Here is a 16,888-nt window from a genome sequence, read left to right as displayed (position 1 = left end):
CATTTCAATGTGTCCACCAATAAAACTGCCTCTGCCACGCAAACTGTTAACACAATAGCTGCAGATCTTACATCCAACACCTTAAACAACCAATTTGGCACCGTTGCTCCTGTGGTCATAGAATTCAGACATTTGCAATTGCCTACACAATGTATGGAAATATTTGAGGCACACAAACCTAATACCATGCACTGTTACTTCATTGAATAGAAAGGATTTATCATTTGGTGTACTAAAGAGCAAGTCAATCATGTTAAATGTTAATCTACTAACATACTAGTTTACCTCATCTACTAGACTCTGGTCTACTACTCACTTAAAGTGCATTTGGTAGCATTGACAGCCTACAAAACATCTCCGCACAATGGTATCTTGGTGGAAAATTACATTGGTCAAGGCTTTTATGCAAGTAGTAAAGCGCATTTACACACCAGTGACCCACCAAAGGTTGGTACCTAAACATTGTGCTAAGTAAGCCTATGGGTCTATCTTTCGAACCAATGCACAAAGCTTTATTAAAGGGCTTACATAGAAGGTTGTATTCCTTATTGCCATCACTTCAACAAGACGAATAAGTGCACTACAGACATTATCTGTGTCAAAACCTTTTGTCTCAATGCACATAAACAAAAGGTTTTAATAAAACATCCAAGCTTTTCGCCAAAATATATTTCAGAATTCCATGTCACTCAATCCTTAGAACTGCCAGTCTTTTTCAAAACGCACAAAACAGAAGTGAATGGGCACCCCATACGCTTGATGTAGGCAGGGCAGTAATGTACTACCTCAGCAGAACAATGAATCTTTGTGAAACACCTCAATTTCCTTATCGCAATGGTATTAGAGAGAGCCCGAGACCTAGTTGTAAAAAATACTATTGCAAAATGGATTGTTATACATACAACATTGTTATAGACTTTATAACAAGTCTCTCCCTTTTACACCTCAAGCACATTTCTACATGCAATACAGGAGCAACACTCACTTTCATTTCTAACATACCTGTGGAAGCAGTTAGGAAAGCTGCAAAATGGAGTTCAGTTCACACAGCATTATTGTGTGGCTACACAAGCGAGAACAGACTTGCGGGGGGGACAAGCAGTATTGAAGCATGTGTTCGCTACTGTCCCTTCAGATCTCCCATTACCCAGCGCTGATCAGTCAATACGCCGGCTCTTACCAGGTCTGAGATCTGGTATCATATGTGTCCCCAATTCTCTGACTTGGCCTGCCTCGTCCCTGACCAGCAGTTCAGATCGGGACATTTGGGAGCGGGACACCTTTCCTGTTCGGCACCCTGCGGGTGCCTAACCGAGAATGCATCCCATTGGCAGGACAATGAGTATACCAAGCAGAAGCAGTGTTCCTGTTCAGCACCCTCTTTGTCCTAGCAGCCATGGCCGGCCCGTGGCATGGCACATGTGCTGCGAAGTGCTCGAGATGAATGCCCCCCCGCCCAGGGGACCTTGCAGGCCCCGTAAGTGCTGCTTATCACTTTCTTTCTTCAAGCAGATTCAGTGACTGATTTTATATTTTCCGCTTTGAAGTTTACGCTTTGTTCTTCAATCTTGGTTTTTGCTTTTTTGCCTCCCCCTTGTCTGTTTTGGCGCTCCGTTATTGCGCTTTGACACCCATGGGCTTAAGCGCATAGTAAATAATAAAATAAAATAAATCATTTAAATTGTGAGTGGTTTACAAGTGATGGGCCATTAAAGAGACCATTGTTTTGGGCAAGATGTTCATGTTTCCGTGTTAAGAAACGGCAAAGGGGCATTATTATTGGGAGAGCACATGTAAAGCACCAGTTATCTGCCTAAATATATGCCCTGCTCCAGGACAATTAAGCATACCCCCCCCCCCCAAACTGGTTTAAATTATCTGCCTTAGTCGCATGCTTATATTTAACACACCAAAAAGCAATTATTTTAGTTAGAATGGTTAATTTTCCTCACATTATATATGAAGCATGCCTTTGTCAAACATACATAGGTAACATATTCACCCATTACATTTTGTTCTGAATCTTTAAAATACATTTTCAAAATCAACATCCCATTGTTTGCCTTCTGCTGAATTGCATTCTGGTATTTATAGTCTTTCTTTCAAGGTAGAGGCGAGGGGATAATGCCACAATTGAAAGAACATTTTGCCTAGCATATTTCTGCTAGGTAAGAATGAGTGCAGTCCAACTGGTGTGGGTCTACACAAGACTTAACTCTTGGTATTGGGTAACCCAACTGTTAATTTAGGCATGTACTTCACAAGTTGGTAGTGTGACTGAGCAGCCAGGCTTATTTTAAGAGGGGTGATGTGAGCTGTAGAGCTCGGCAATGAAACCAGTCAATACAAGTATCCAATTAAACACTTACACACAAAGTTATGTAATACATTATTTATTTATACACAAAGATATTTAAAGCATCCATTATAAAGCGGGAATTTGCTGTAATATTAATCCCAAAGTCGGATTCAATAAAAAAAGTGACCAATAAAGCAGTGAGTAATTCATTCATATGTTACATGTTACAGCACCCGGAGGTGACGTCATTTGAGGTCCGTATGGCATTTGTATATTATCAACTTTGTAATATTGCGTTTGTCAAGGAAAGAAGGGTTAGGGTTGGATCAGAACAGACTGATAAGTGATGAGAACAGTTGGATTCTCCCAGAGGAGGGATGCAGGCAGTCTATTCTCCCAGCATTAAAGTGTTGCACATTTAAAATCTGCGAGGGAACACACACTGCCAAAGCCAATGGGTTCAGAAGGACAGCCAAAGTCAATGGACAAAGTCAAAGTTCTGATGCTCTTCTTAGAAATATGTTCTTAAATAGTCAGTGTTCAAATGAGAAATCACAGCACCTCAAGAGAAGTCACCTTTTGAAAGCGCAAGCTGTAAGGCAAATGCAGGTAAATTGAAGTCAAATTAGTGTAGGGTTAACTCACACTCCCAAAGATAGGAAGCACCCCAAATGGCAAAAGGATATAATACCTCAAGACCCCCCAGTACCTTGAAAATGAAGAAAGTGTTCCAGCTGTTTGCCTTCACAATGCAATGCAGTAGACCCTTGTTCCTGGTCCTTGGTCGTGGTGACGAAAGGGAGGATGTCTGGCGGGCTACTGCGGCAGCACTCCAAAGAGGGACTCAGCAGAAATGGATTTCAGTCGATTTAGCGGCTCTTTGTGCTTTTGTTGTCTTTTTCTCTGCGCCAACGAACAACGAAAAGCTCCAGTTAGGATTTCCTTGATCCCTCGGTCCTGGACTCTGGTGAGGGGACTGTGGACGCAGATTACTGGCTTCTGTAGAGTCCTCTGGATGTCCACATAGATCTGGCCAGATTCGGACTTCAGAAGACGATGCAATCACAAGTGGTCGAGCTACCCTGGGTGTTGGGCTTCTGCAGCCTTGGAAAGTCGCAGCAAGTAAGGGGTTGCACCAAAATAGTTTGTCTCTAGGCTAGTTGGTGCCACCACCCTAATGGAGGAAGTCTTCCTTTACGGGTCTTCCCTGTCGATTTGAAAACGGGGTCAGCATAGCCGCTGGGCTTCATCGGGCACTTTGCGGTCCAAGAAGGTCCTGCTGGCGTCTTCTCTTGTCTTCTGCTTCGGGTGTTCTCCTCAAGTGGTCGTCTCTGCTTCTAGTCCCAAAAACCTAGCTTTTTATGCAAGTTCCCATTCATTCACAGCCGTAGGCTGTCAATCGCACAGCAGGGTGGCTGTCCTATAGGACAGCCAGCTGGCCAATTGAAACTGGTTTCCCTCAGGCACACCTAGAGACAAAGGACAGGGAAGGTTCGGGACCCTCCCTCACTCCCTGCCTTTCCAGACACACTGGAGCCTAGGCGGGCTTCAGGGGTCAAGCCTGCCAAAGGCAAACAACACAAAGGACTCAAACCTGATGCACACAACAGAGTAAAAGCCTAGAAGAAACTAACAAGGAATGGCAAAAAAAGAAGACCAGAACCATTTTTGGAAAATGGTCACCCTTGTGTGCAGCACTGCAGCTGAGTTATCAGCCTGCAGATACATGTCACTAGGTAGTAAAAAATAAATAAACCACTGCCACCAGCCATTCAAGTGAGTTAGTGTAACTGAATGTTACATGAGGAATGGGGTAAAGGAATTACTATGTAACCCTCTCCCCAGCACTCCACATAGGGTGTGGTGTGCTGGACCCATAAAGTGAAGGCAAGTAAGACAGGGTTCATCTTACTAGTCTTGGGAACATTAGTTCACCCAAGAAATGTGGTTAAACATTGAGAAGTCCAAATGACTTCTCAGTGGCACTGTACAAAAGGTGCTGTGTCACAATGCAAAATCAAATGCCTATGGAGTTTACCGGACTCCATAAAATAGTAAGGAACATAGAAAATCATAGTCAGGAAAATACATGAGTGAGTGTGGAAAGGGTCCCACTCACTCAGTAGTAAAAATCAAAAAGCCCAGAAAAAGAGCTGGGGGTCTCTAAGGTTAAAGGGAATTGGCACAGAAATGAAAATTCTCACTAACAATTTCTATCAGGATGTATATATTGGTGCGAATACTTTACTATGGTTTGTGTACTTTTGAAGTCATCTTTATAACAGAGTATTATTGAAAGCCAAACATGGGTGTGAGAGGGGAAAGAACTGGAGGGTGAGTTTTGACTATTTGCCCAGGAGGTGGCAAGAGGTTGAAATCCTGGAGACTGCTGCTGTTATTTTTCCCTGATTGTGACCATGTGCTGCTTTTCAGGGCGCAAGAGTGGATATTGTTGCTTTTTTTCAGAGGGAAGACTCAACACCCCTTGGCCAGTAAGCTCACTGAAGTACTCACTGGCTACCAGGATTTCAACCAGGTGGTCACATTCCTAGTGTTGACACTTGCCCATAAGACCACATAAAATTGTCATCAAATCACATGTCCCAGATTTGGATTTTGTTTTCCAGGGAATATTGCACGGTAGATTGCTGGGTTTAAAAGGTGAGCACCTTTTATACTTTTGGCAGCGTAGTTATTGGAAAATCTCATCTCTCAGGTTTTTTTTCTGGTGTTTATTTACATTTTTTAATGGCCACTGCTCTTTTGTCTTGTGCACTTTCTTCTAAGGGATAAGGTCAATTGAACTAAAGTTGTATATATGTCCTTGATATGTTTGTATTCATGGTGCCAGCTTTTGAGTTTCGCCCCACACTGAGTGAAGTGAGATCTATACTCCTTCCCAGGTAAAACACATTTTACAGCACCTGGTTCAACAGGAGGCAGGCAAGCGGAGTTCACCAAACGTGCCGCAGAATCTGCCAATGTTCTAAATTTTCAAGGGATTACTTTGCATGGAGGGAGAAAGGTTAATATAGAAATCAATAGACAGCAATGTTTCCAAAGTCTGGCAGATGCTATGCAAAATAAACTCCTTACCACCTCCTCTGTACATGTAAGCCCTACCCGATCGCTTGCATCTTGCCTTCCCACCTCATCAGATGATGGATTCCAAAGCGATTTTAAAGTAGCAATGATAACATATTTTGGGTGTGCCATGGCCATGGAAGTGATTTAAAGTGGAATTGATGTACAATGTGGAGTTTGGAAAGAAGCAGCATGAAAGAAATGGCACCATTTTAAAACTATTATTTTGAATATTTCCTTTGAGCCGAGTTCAACTGCCAGCTCTGGCCCCCTCTGCCTCCTGGGAACTCGGCCCCTCCAAATTCCGCCCTCATGCATCCGACCCTTTTGCAGCAGATCTCGAAGTCGAAGAACCATGCATCCGCTTCAAAAGTGATGGTGAGGAGCAAATAACAGGAAATATTGAGTGTTCTCTTGCAGCCAGCCCCGAGATATGTAGAATTGATAGATGCGGAGAGGATCCATAAGGCTGCATGGGAAAAGACTAGGCCCAAAACAATCGTAGATGACCCCCATCAAAACTACCGACTTTTCACTTGACTTGGATATCTCATTCAAAGTCTGTGGTTGAGCACACAATGCCTAGTTAAAAAATAATATATATTCTTAAGTCTTTATCAATTCAACGTGCTCCATTTTGCAATTTCATCAGTGCCTCATTATCATTGCAGCACATCTGCTTTGCAAGGCCATACCAGTTTGTCCTTTTCTGGGCGATTGGCTAATAATCGAAGAGAGTGCCGAAAGGTGTCGAAAGCATATGTAGAAAACAGTCAACCTGCTCCACAGTTAGGATTCTCAATCATCGAGGAAAAAGTCTTGTTTTAAGTCTAGATCAGTACAAGACACACAAAAGACAATGGCTTATCCATCTCTAGAAATAGTTCAAACATTGCAGGAACAAATCGGATGTTATTTAGCAGTTCACCAGATAACAGTAAGCAAAGTAATGAAGCTCATGGGCACGACGGCATTGTGCATTTGTATCACCAAGCATGTCCGTCTCAATATGCTCCCAATGCAAGAGTGGTTGTCGGAACAGTAGTCTGAAAAATCAGAAGTGGGATGAACTAGTATTACACTTGCCAAGGGTACTCAGCCTACCATGCTGGACCTAAAATAATGATGCAAGAAACACCCTTTGTAACACTGCCAGTACATGTAATAGTTTCGTCCGATGCATCTGTCAGGTTGGGGGCACATTGTAACACCTCACTGCCCAGAGAAAGAGGACAATCCAACAGATCAAGCACCACATACATTGGTTAGAATTACTAGCAATCTGTGAGTTGATAATCTAATGTTGAAATATGTCATATGATTTGTAAATTGTGCCTAAATAACCAAAGGCTAGGTAGCTCACTACTAGATATAATTATGCGCTGCTTTGGTTTTTCTTTTATGTTAATGACTTAATTAACAAGGAAACTTATCAGGATGGCTTTGTGGTATGGATGTATCTTCATATGGTTGGGGCTAATACCATATTTTCATACCAATTTGGATCTGGTTTGAGGATGCTAGAGTGGTAGCTTCTTTCTAAATGCTGTGGCTGAATTTTAATTCTCATTCCCTGAAATCAGTATTTCAAATTTGAGTGCAGTCTAATTTGTATGGACAGTGACCTCAGACTCCCCTAGAAGCACTACAGTAATTCTGGCAAACTGTACTTGCAAGTCAGCTACAGTTCTGGGGGTGATCGTAACCTTCTGGAGGAGTTCTTCATGTTGAAATCAGACTTTAAAATTATTTGTGGATCCTTTTCATTGAAGATCATTAGTGTGCTCTGTATTAACTCAGATTTATGCAGGTTGTTGCCCTGCACCGTGCTTTTGTCTCCCTCTCCTGCCCAGAGACAGAGGTGTGTTTTATGGCTTTTTAGTATACTTTTAATACTGTATATATTTTTCTTTACAGCTCAGATAGGAAGAAACCCTGGTTTGCAAGCCATATGGGAGGATGAGAAGCAACGGCGAAGGGATAAAAATGAATCCTCCCAAATAAGCCCCCCAGATTCACAAGGTAATCTAAAGTATTACTTACGTAGAACTGGTTATCTTCCTTTGTTATACAATGTTTAATTATAGTTCTACAAATAGGTTTGCTTGGCATATGTTTGTAAAGCAAAATACCTCTACCATAGATAACTAAAAAATCATCTTAAATCTGTAGTGAGAACACTGGGTTTACTGTTTTCAAAAGATCTTCCCTCCCTTTTCCATCTGGACGCCTCGAGGTGAGTGCAGCATTCTCAAGACCCTCTGGGCCCTGTTTTGGTCCCCTTCCAGCCCCTGTATAGGCTCCGTGCACCTACGTGCACCGTCGTTTTTTGCTGGACCCTCTCGCTCTCTTTCCCCTTCCCAACCCTCCTCCCAGCCCGCCCCCTCCCCTGATAGGCCACCGAACTCCTGTTAGGAAGTAGCCACCTGCAACTCACCTCCAGCGTCCCTTTCCATCTGTACGCATCGTGAGCAGACCCACCCACCGTGCCCTGATTGGTGCCCTGATTGGTGCTCTGATTGGCTAGCAGGCCCTGAGTCACCAGCCATTACAGACCTTCCCAGGGCAGCCCTCCGCCCGGCAGCCCCCTGCGACTAAGGACCCTGGGACAAAGGACAGCTCATACAGAGACAGCTCCTGACCGTATCTGCAGGTATCCGCAGGAGAAGCAAGAAGCCAACAATAAGTAAGTGTGGGAAGGGCAGTGCCTGAGGCAATCACTTCACGCCATACTACCCAACCACGCATCTAACAAAGCACTACCACTGTAAACCAGTCATAGCTGTAGCATATTTGCACTTGGAAACTCTAATCTATACATGTATGAGTAGATTTAAATGTGCACCCAATAGCCTCTCTGAGAAAGTTGGACTTTGAAGTGAACCCAATTGCATTAGAAGTGAACCCAATTGCATTAGAAGTGAACCCAATTGCATTTAGAAGTGTACCCAATTTCATTAGAAGTGTACCCAATTGCATTAGAAGTGTACCCAATTGCATTTAGAAGCTGCGCCCAATAGCCTCTCTGAGGAAAGTTGGACTTTGAAGTGAACCCAATTGCATTAGAAGTGAACCCAATTGCATTTAGAAGTGTACCCAATTTCATTAGAAGTGTACCCAATTGCATTTAGAAGCTCTGACCATTCGCATTGAAGTGTACCCAATTGCATTTAGAAGTTGCGCCCAATAGCCTCTCTGAGGAAAGTTTAATCTAGAAGTGTTCCCAATTGCATTTAGAAGTTGCATCCAATAGCCTCTCTGAGAAAAGTTGAATCTAGAAGTGTTCCCGATTGCATTTAGAAGTTGCGCCCAATAGCCTCTCTGAGAAAAGTTGAATTCAGAAGTGTACCCAATTGCATTTAGAAGTTCTGACCAATAGCGTCCCTGAGAAAAGTTGATTTTAGAAGTCTACCCAATTGCATTTAGAAGGGTACCCAATTGCATTTGAAGTGTGCCCAATTGCAGTTACAAGCTGTGACCAATAGCCTCTCTGAGAAAGTTGGAATTGGATATGTGCCCAATTGCATTTAAAAATTGCACCGAATAGCCTCTCCGAGAAAGTTTAACTTAGAAGTGTACCCAACTGCATTTAGATGTTGTGACCAATAGCCACTCTGAGAAAGCTGAATTTAGAATATTCCTAACCGCATTTACATTAGGAATGTACATTAATACATTACATTAATATAACTAACAGTATAGCTGTGTAATGTAGAATCTAGACGGCAACTAAGATTCTGATACAAAGTTGATTTAGATGCATACCTAATACCCTCCCTGTATAAAGGTGAATTGGAAGAAGTACTTCCACCTGCTCAATTCCTTTAAGATAACTAACATCTTAGCTGTGTAATGTAGAATCTAAAACGGTGACTAATAATCTAACACCCTCTCTAGGTAAATTGAATCTAGAAACTGACCGAATAGAGGTGAACTCAGAAAGGTAACCTACTAAACTTGTATCATCTCTGCCTGCAAATTGCATCTAGAGAGCTTCAAATAGTCTAATTTCGTCTCTGTCCTGTTGAACCTAGAAGTATGCCTAAAGGCGTGACACCCCGATCCTATAACTACAATCAGGAAACGCTCCTAAATCAACCTAAAAGTCCACACCAATCATGAGCGCACCCACCCCACCAGAGTCTCTCAGAAACGAGCCCCGTGGACCACCCCACTCTCCGACCTGCCTTCACTCCCACCCCCTGCGTCCCAAATCACCCCACCCTCCTCCACACTCGCTTCCACTCCCCTCTCCAAACACCAAGCCAGAGGAGCACGATGGCGAGTCACTCACCCTAAGACCATTCATCCCCTGAACCCCACCACCGACCCGCCAGCATTGCCCATACCTCCTCCCCTCACTATCAGACCTGTCACACCCCACCCCGAAATCACCCACCCACAGCCTTGCCCTCATACCCCTACCACCTTCACCCCCAACCGCACTCTTTCCCCTCCCTAAAAACTGCGCGCCTAGCCCTGGCACGAACCAAAGCTACTTCCCTCTCCCCCTCTGACCCCCCCACCCTCTCCCACACACCAGTCGCAGCAAAGAAACTAAAGAGGAAACACTCCTGGTCCCCCTCAATCTCTCAGCACTCCTCGCCTCCCCTGTCTCTACCCACCACCTCTCTCCCGCAATCTCCGTCTTCCCCCATGGCCTCCCCATTCCTGAAACCCCTCTCCCTCGATTTCTCAGCAACTGCAACTGAAACTCCCAACCGCCCACACCTCTCCCTCAAATCCCCAACCCAAACCCGATCATCCTATCACACCCAGCCACCCAGCCCCGCCCGAAACCTGCCAATTTTTCTGCCTGCCCACTATTCCCTTCTAGCATCACCCACCTTACCCCCCGTTCCACTCCCTCCGCCACCGCCTCAACCCGCTCCAGCACCGAGACCTACCTTGCCTGCCGATGTGAACTGTATCCTATTTAACGCCTGTTCCGTAGCAAAAAACAGACATTCTATCTATGACCTCCTCGCCTCTGCCAAACCTGACCTAGTTTTCATCACTGAAACCTGGTTCTCCGATGACTTTGGCCCAATCGCTAGTGAAGCCTTTCCCCCTGACTACTCCCTCTTCCCACTGAACCGTCCGTCCAGAGGAGGTGGGGTAGCATTCGTCTTCAAATCTCTCTTCCGCGCCTCAATCGTAGACAACCAACCCTCCATCCCATCCTGCAAATCTCTCCTCGTTAAACTTTCCCTCTCCCCATTGCTCTCACACAGCTTCCTAATAATCTACAGGCCCCCTGGCTACGATAGACAATTCGCAAACAACCTTTGCGATTCCATCGCCACTCTCCAACTAAACCATCCCAACCTCACCCTCCTTGGTGACTTCAACATATGGCTCGACAACCCCATCAACCCTATGACACACTCCCTGGTTGACGGTTTAGATGCAATTAATCTCCAACCCCACATAAACGGCCTCACCCACTACAAAGGACACACTCTAGATGCCATCTTTAGCTCCAACACCCCGATTCATTTAAAGCCCCCACCCCAGTCATCTGGTCCGATCACTTCATACTCTTGTTCGCCGTCCACTCACCCAACCCCCTTCCCGTACTCGAATCCGAACCTCCGAATTTACGCAAATGCTGGAAAAAACTAATGATCACCCCGGACCTAGACGAGGCACTCCTCCAATCTCGACCACCCACCTGCCGTCCCAATAACCAACTAACCCCTGAGGCCTTTGACTCATGGCTCAATGCATCTCTTCTGCGACTCACCCCCCCATGTAAACCATCAACCCGCCGTGGCCCTTTCCCCAGATGGTTCACCCCTGAGTTGAAGACCACTAAACGAATTTACAAATACCTACAACGCAAATGGCAGAAAGAGAAAACCCACGAGAGCAGGACCACCTTGGCCCGACACCTATATCAATAAAAGGCCGAAATTCGGAAAGCAAAAAAAGCCCACTACAACTCCCGAATCCTAAACTGCAAAAACCCAAGCAAAGAACTCCACAAAATCATCTCAGAATTCACCAATCCAGCTTGTAATACAACCGTCCCAACCCCCTCACAATCACTCTGCGACTCACTCTCCCTCCACTTTTACAACACGGCTATTGAAAGAACAAAAACTCTAAATACCAAACTGGCTCTACTACAGCCTCCAGGCAACCCTCTGCCCGTACCGGCCAGCCCTTCACCCGCGACCTCTATGCAACCAACGTTTGAATCCTTTAGTCTAATATCACCAGAACAATTTCTCAAACTTCTATCTGCTCGCAAACCATCTGGATCACCACTGGACCCTTGCCCTGCCACAACCCTTAAAGAAATGTTTGCCTCCTCCTGCGTAGGCGAACATGCAAGATCTATCATAAATTCCTCCCTCTCCTCTGGTATCTTTCCCGACGCATTCAAAATAGTGCACGTCAAACCTCTAATTAAAAAACCTTCGCTCGACCCTCTCGAGCCCAAAAACTACCGCCCAATCTCAAACACCAGGTTCGTTGCCAAACTCATTGACCGAACCGCCTACTCCCAACTAAATGCCTTTGTCGAAACCAACAACCTTCTAGACCCCGCCCAATCAGGCTTCAGATCACGTCACGGAACTGAAACCACCCTAATCTCGATCTGGGATGACCTTAAAATGACAGCAGACTCCGCGGGATGCGCTGCACTAATCCTCCTCGACCTATCGGCCGCCTTTGACACGATCGATCACTCAATCCTCCTAGACCGCCTCCACTCCCTAGGAATTTGTGGAACCGCCCTTAAATGGATTGCTTCATTCCTCAAAGATAGGCACCAAATAACGACACTCTCCAGCTTTACCTCACAAGCCCGACCAGTCGACACGGGAGTCCCCCAAGGAGCATGTCTATCCGCCCTCCTGTTGAACCTCTACCTGATCACCCTCCCACCAATAATTCGTTCTCACAATATCCTGTGTTACAACTACGCCGACGACACTCAACTAATTCTAAAACTCCAGAACTCGAAACCCAACTCCCGACCTGACCTGGCATCCTGCCTCCTTAACATAGAACTCTGGATTACCCAAAGCCACCTCCTTTTAAACCCCTCCAAAACAGAAATCATGGTCTGCGGCAACTCCGACCTTCTTCCGCACCCACTACCCTGGCCACCCGCCATGGGCAACTCAACGACACCCTCCAACACAGTGAAAAATCTTGGATGCACCCTGTACTCCGACCTAACACTCTCGCGCCAAGTCAACAATGTCTCAAAATCCTGCCACTACCACCTCAAAAACCTTAGGCGCATCCTTCCACACCTCTCATTTCCCAACAGAGTCTCTGCAGTCCAATCAATCGTCATATCAAGACTCGACTATGGAAACCCCCTATACCTCGGAATTCATACCTACCAACTAAATAAACTCCAAAGAGCACAAAACGCGGCAGCCAAAATGCTACTTGCGCTTGGTCCAAGAGACCACGTATCCCCAGCCCTTAAGACACTGCACCGGCTTCCAGTGGCCCGTAGGGTGGCTTTCAAAACCTTATGCCTCTCCCATCGAGCACTGCATAAAACTGGACCTCAATATCTTCAAGACAAGCTAATACCTTACCACCCCACTCGCACCCTAAGATCAAGCTCAGCCGGCCTCCTAGTAATTCCTAAGACAAACTCAGTTAGGCGGATCATCATTCTCAGCCCTGGCCCCAACCCTGTGGAACTCGCTCCCATCCCACATCCGCCTAACTGAAGACTTAACGGCCTTACGCAAACTACTGAAAACCTGGCTCTTCCCCTAAGACTAAACGGTTCCAAACTAGCTTCATCACGATAACACCGACCCAGCAATCGACCTGATGCAAGAAATTTACAGATTTACAGCTAAACAATCTCGAATGTAAACTATAAAGACAAACAGTACTAAACGAGCAATGTAATGATGAGCGCTGAGAGTGGATGAGCGCTGAGAGTGGATGAGCGCTGAGAGTGGATGAGCGCTGAGAGTGGATGAGCGCTGAGAGTGGATGAGCGCTGAGAGTGGATGAGTAGGAACGAATGTAGAGGATTAATGCAGTTGGCGGATGAGTGTGTTGGGCCCATGAGTGTGTGAGGGCGGAAGAGTGCGGAGGGCGGAAGAGTGCGGAGAGCAGAGGGGCGTGGGGAAATGATGAGTGAAGAGGGGAAGAACGAGCAGAGCGGCTGAGTGTGGAGAGAGGCTCTGAGTGTGGATGCATACCTCTTATCACACCCCACGCTTATTCTCTCCTTACACCACCATTCAACTAGAACACAGAGATACTATGACACCATTCGGTATGACTGTTCTCATATCAACATCTGCCGCTCACTCCCCATCACTCTAAGTAAACATTGCTGGTCTCACACCCCCAGCCAAGCGTTCTCCTCAGGCCTAACACTGCCACTCTCGGTCTGGATAATTCCGGCCAGATCGAACACAAACTCCTGATCTATCAGCCACCACACCTACCGCTAGGAAGAAGCTACCACAGGAATTCCGCACCAACTGCACACATAACTAGTGCGCACACACACCTTTGGACTCTCTCTACTCCCTCTACTGACCAGGACTTCGGTTCCCAAGGGCGTTCAACCTACCAGCGCCTTCAGACCATACCAATGGTATATAAGTGCAAAATAACATAACGTAACACAAAAAAGTATACGTTGCATTTAACGTTTTTGTTCTGAAGCAAGCAGTGACTTTCATTATTTAAACATGTCTTCTCTTGCTTGGCTCATGTTAGTCTTGTGGCTTGGTAAGTCACGTTCCAATGGTTCTAATGTGCCTGCTCTTATTTAATGTGTTCTCCTGAAGCCACCTTTTCCCCCATACCTCCACCTTATAAGATGAAAGTATTGAATTGAAGTATAGGTAGGAGGGGATGGGGGAAGACCTGTGAGGAGGGAGAAAACTCAGCTTGTGGGCGGTTTGGTTATTTGCACATCCATTGACATCTATCTCCTGGCCAGTCTAATCCCTATCTTCTGGCCAGTCTAATCCCTTTAACTGTTCCCACCAACTACCTGCCCCTCCCCGCCAAAACACATCCTCATGTGCTGTCTTTCAGCAATATCATCAAACATTGGCCTGCCATTGTTATTTCTAAGAGCAGTCTGCTGAGAGTGAATGGCTTAATTACAGCTCTAAATGTGTTACTAGTATATTAAACATGTCTTAGTGTGCTTTAAGCAGCTTGATTTATATCCGTTCCTTTCACTAAGATCCTGTTAAACACAAGCATTGATAAATGTTATGTTATTTGGCATTTTATATAGCGCCTTATGTATCATTGGTATGATCTCAAAGCACTGGTAGGTTGAACTACCTCGGGAACTGCAGTTCAGTCAGTAGAGGGAGAGTGTGGTATGGTGCGTGGGTACACCGGATATGTGTGCAGCTGGTGTGGTTGTTGCATGATAGCTGCTTCTTATCGGTAGGTGTGGTGCTGAGGAAATCAGTTGGATGTGTTCAGTCTGGGGGGGAACCCCAGACTGAGTTCTGGCTTCTTTAGGCCTGAAGAGACGCTTAAGCTAGCCATAAAGTGCTCAGCTAGCTGTGTTTTATTAGGATGTTGTGGAGTTCCGTGGGGTCATGTCATTATGAGAACAGCTAGACCGAATGTGTCATAGTACAACTGTGTTCTAGTTGAATGATGGTGTTTAAGGGAGAGTAAGCGTAGTAGTGTGATATGGTGGTTATCAGTAAGCGCCTGCGATCAAGCACGAGAGCAGGACAGGGGGCCATACATTAGGCACAATTTCTAAGTTCAACAATAAGTGTGAGACATGATATCATTCACAAGTCTATCTAAGTGCGAGGTGTGCTATCATTCACAATTCCAACTAAGTGAGGGATATGCTACAATCATAATTCTTTCTAGATGAGGCACATGCTATCATTTATAATTCCAACTAATTGTGGGATAATGCTACCACTCATAATTGTATCTAGATGAGGCAATGCTATCATTCACAATTCAAAGTGTGGCGCATGCTGCTATTCACAATTCCTTTCAGGTGTGGCACATGCTATTATTCACAATTCCACCCAATTGTGGCACATGCTATTATTCACAATTCCTTTCAGGTGTGGCACATGCTATCATTTACATTTCTATCCAAGTGCGGGATATGCTATCATTCACAATTCCATCCAAGTGTGGCACATGCTATCATTCACAATTCCACCCAAGTGTGGCACATGCTATCATTCACAATTCCTTTCAGGTGTGGCACATGCTATCATTCACAATTCTATCTATCATTTACAGTACCAACTAAGTGAGCTGTATGCTACCAGTCACAATTCTGTCTAGATGAGGTACATGCTATCATTTACAATTCAATCTAAATGTGGAACATGCTATCATTCATGATTCCATCCAAGTGTGGCTCTTGGTAACATTGTTGCACCTGTCTTAGTGTGAGACTGGCTAATCTTCATCATTGTCTCTGGGAATGGCACAAGTTAGCATTGGTAAGTATGTTAGTATGTTATGCAGGACAACATTTACAGTCCAGCCTTGAATGGATTTAGCTTGGTGGTCAAATCCCTCTGGGTGTGCATGGTGAGAGTCTATGGCAGTTTACATTATGGAAAGGTAAGGTACAGTGGCGGGGGCTTTCTGGTGTATAGTAATTGCTCTACACCCCACCCATGCCACACTTAGTTTTGTTGGTGTCTGTTCACTTCGGTTTCACTGGCTTCCCATGCGGACACCTGCAGACAGTTTCTGGAGCCGCCCTCTGCCTTGGGGTCCTTAGCCGCAGGGGCTGCCAGGCAGAGGGCTTCCGTGGGAAGGTCAGTTATGACCAGGTGAATGTACCAATCGGGGTGGGTTGGAGGGGGGAGGGTGGGACTGGGAAAAGGCCAGACACAAACAAAGGACTACACCCCAGAGATTGCACCCTTTGGATGCAGCCCAGCACAGAAAAACGGGCTCAGAAGCCAAAATAAACACTAGACACCAGATTAGCACACAGTGCGCACCAAAAAATATAAATACATAAATTGGTAAGTAAATAAATAAAGAATAAACATAACAGTTTTGGCTGGTTTGCATAAGCTTTTTTCCCCCAACAGGTTTTAAGATGTAGCCAGCATGAAAAGATGTCATGAAGAAACTTCTGAAAACACTGAGATCGCGTAGCATTTGTTGTTAGTTCATAGCGGGCTACTAGGAGAAACATTTTTCACGAGGCAGACTATATGCAAACAAGCAGAGAAAAGGACTCTTTGAACAAAAGAGAAGAGGCTAGAAAATCCACTGTGAAATAGCAATTTAATAGCTGCAATTGACAGTTCAGTCTACTGCAGAAACATATAGCTTTAAACGGCGCATTCCGAAAGCAATTAGACAATTAAGTTGGAATTTCTGTGATTTCCTACACAAATAATAAAATGTAAACACCAAATGGCAATTAAGGTAGGTTATGTATAAACCCGCAGCATATTTGATTGATGCAGGGTGTCGGCACGCTGTTATCGGATACCCCAATGAGTCTGCAACTTTTCCACAAATGCAAAA

At 45.1% G+C, this 16,888-nt stretch overlaps 1 protein-coding gene across 1 annotated transcript in view; it reads left to right on the top strand.

Moving 5' to 3' along the window:
• REV3L (REV3 like, DNA directed polymerase zeta catalytic subunit) overlaps positions 1-16,888 on the top strand; it is a 1,615,620-nt gene that overhangs the window by 641,089 nt on the left and 957,643 nt on the right. The window contains exon 7 of the mRNA XM_069607775.1: positions 7,301-7,405. Within this exon, the coding sequence (XP_069463876.1) occupies positions 7,301-7,405 (105 nt within the window). The remainder of the gene's footprint in view (positions 1-7,300; positions 7,406-16,888) is intronic.

The sequence above is a fragment of the Ambystoma mexicanum genome, chromosome 4q, assembly GCF_040938575.1.
Source record: "Ambystoma mexicanum isolate Mex_15411 chromosome 4q, UKY_AmexF1_1, whole genome shotgun sequence".
NCBI lineage: Eukaryota > Metazoa > Chordata > Amphibia > Caudata > Ambystomatidae > Ambystoma > Ambystoma mexicanum.
The sequence above is the reverse complement of the archived record's forward strand: the minus strand, read 5'-3'. Positions and strand labels throughout refer to the sequence as shown.